Source organism: Octopus bimaculoides, chromosome 4 (genome assembly GCF_001194135.2).
Source record: "Octopus bimaculoides isolate UCB-OBI-ISO-001 chromosome 4, ASM119413v2, whole genome shotgun sequence".
Classification (NCBI taxonomy): domain Eukaryota; kingdom Metazoa; phylum Mollusca; class Cephalopoda; order Octopoda; family Octopodidae; genus Octopus; species Octopus bimaculoides.
The window spans coordinates 12,317,271-12,319,872 of NC_068984.1; the positions used below are offsets into that span (position 1 = coordinate 12,317,271).

General features: G+C 38.5%; 1 protein-coding gene across 1 annotated transcript in view; it reads left to right on the forward strand.

Annotated features, from left to right (window-relative positions):
• The window catches only part of LOC106883527 (complex I assembly factor ACAD9, mitochondrial), a 54,735-nt gene that overhangs the window by 37,208 nt on the left and 14,925 nt on the right, over window positions 1-2,602 (forward strand). The window contains exon 10 of the mRNA XM_014934561.2: window positions 2,154-2,224. Coding sequence (XP_014790047.1) covers window positions 2,154-2,224 — 71 coding nt within the window. The remainder of the gene's footprint in view (window positions 1-2,153; window positions 2,225-2,602) is intronic.

Sequence of the window (2,602 nt, forward strand, 5' to 3'; positions counted from 1 at the left end):
TGAGGCCCAATGTTCAAAGGTCTTGCCTCACCACCTCAGCCCAGGTCTTCCTGGGCCTACCTCTTCCACGGGTTCCCTCAACTGTTAGGGAGTGACACTTTTTCACGCAGCTATCCTCATTCATTCTCACCACATGTCCAAACCAGCGCAAACGTCTCTCTTGCACACCACTACTGATGCTTCTTATGTTCAACTTTTCTCTCAAGATACTTACACTCTGACGGGTATGCACATTTACATTACACATCCAGCGGAGCATACTGGCTTCATTCCTTGCGAGCTTACGCATGTCCTCAGCAAATAATAATGAAATTATTGTATACAGTGCACTACAACTTGTCAAAAGTGCGTATAAAGCATATACAGTAATGTACAAATGTCTGGAAAGTGAACAGTGTATGAGTCAGATACATGCTTGCGTGTGTATGGAGGGGAGAAAATCAGGTGTAGTGTTGGCGAATCTCAGGAAGCATGGAAGTTTTGAAGGATGCAGTGCTCCGACAACTAACAACTGATGTTGGCAGTTTGTTCCATACTTCGGCAACTCTTAGTGTGAAAAAGTGTTTCCGAAAGTCATGGGAGCTGTGCTGTTTTCTGACTTTGTAAAGATGTCCATGGGTGTTAAACAGGTGGAATTTGAAAAGATGATCAGAGTTATTGTTAGTAAGATGTTTAATAATTTTATGGGTGCCTGCCAGAGGGGGACAACTACCAGCATCAACTTGCTATAAAAGCAGGTAGTAATTTTACCTTGTACTTATTCTTAGTGCCAGTTTTAAAGAGTGTAGTTCGATTTTAACAGTTATTTTTTCAAAGCTATAATGGAAGTGACAAAGGAGCATATTCAGTATATTTTGCTTTATGAGTTTGATAATGGTAACAACACAATGGAAAGTGTGAGGGATATTAACGCAGTATATAGGAATTGGATAATAATCATAAGCCAGTGTCAACGGTGGTTCCAGAAATTCTGAGCCAGAAACTTCAGCATAGAAGATGAGTCTTGTCCTGGAAAATATGTAGAGCTCGACGAGGATGTCCTGCAAACCCTGGTGGAATGAAATCCCATTGTAACTGTTGAGGAACTAGCAGAGAAGCTTGGATTTGGTCATTCCACCATTCAGTGACACCTGTGTGCCATCGGAAAAGTCAACAAATTGAGTGAAGGATATCCTCACAAACTTTCCGAGTTTAATTGCATGTAGAGAGTGAATGTGTGCTCTCCTTTGCTGTCATGTCTCACGAATGAACCGTTTTTGTAGCGAATAGTGACAAGAAATGGGTTCTCTATAAAAATGTCAAGTGCCAAAGACAGTGGGTAGGGAAAGGAGAAAGACCGGCACCCCAGGCTAAAGAAGGCCCTCACCCACGTAAGGTGTTATCTGTTTGGTTGGATATGAAAGGTTTAGTCCATTTAGAAATTTTAAACCCAAACCAAAGGAGCACAAAGGAGATCCACTGCAAGCAGCTTGAACGGCTTAAGTTAGCACCAGAAGGAAAACGATCATCTTTGGTTTCAAGATGAAAGGTGTTCTTCCATCAGGACAATGCACAACCAAACACAGCGAGGATGACATTTCAAAGGCTGGAGCAGTTTGAATGGGAAACAATGCCTCACCCACCATATTCACCAGACATTGCCCCATCTGATTATCATTTATTCTGCAGTCCAGGAATTGAAACCACAATCTTACGATCATGAATCCAACAACCTAACCACTAAGCTACACTCCTCCTCCAAATTGTAGCCTTGTGAAGCTGTGGAGCTATACTCTTATTCACTTGGTTGTTTTTCGCTTTCAATTACAATTTTGATTACTTCTAAAATATTTTCAGTAAGATAAATATGTTATCTCAGAGCTGCTGTTAACCCTTTCATTACTGTATTTATTTTGAGATGCTCTGTGTTTCTTTCAGTAACTTTAAATATAACAAAGAATTTAGTAAAATAAGTTAGTCATCATTCAACTAGTGTTGGGAACATAAATTGTGACTAAGTTTTGGTGGAAGATTTTAATTCAAAACTTATGGAAACAAGACATTTGTACTCAGAGCCAGTTTCAGCCGGGTTGGTAACGAAAGGGTTAAGAATATCTAGTTCATTAGAATGCATATTTTATTAAAGTAAATTAATTGTATATTATTTATTGCAGCAAGCACCACTGAACATGCAATCACCCGATCTCAGTTTGGGAAAAAACTCTATGAGTTTGGAATCATCAAGGTATTTCCTTTCTTACATTTGTTGTTCTTGTATTTGTTGCAGTTCTAATTTTCCTTTGTTTTACTTTATTTATATTTCGTTTTTGGAATTTGTTTGCAAGATTCTTTATGTGAGTTTGTGTGCTGAAGCATATTCTGTTGTGTTTGGGGAGAGTCATTCTCTTTTGGTGCCTTATAATTTAACACACTCACCAGTAAAATTTCCACTTATTCCTTATTTTTATTTTCCTAAAATTTTCGTTGTGTCTTACAACCTTTTCAATAGTGGTTATGTTGTTGGATTCATGATCGTAAGAGCCAAGACTATTGAAAAGGTTGCAAGATGCAGTGAAAATTTTAGGAAAATAAAAATAAGGAATAAGTGGAAATTTTACCGGTG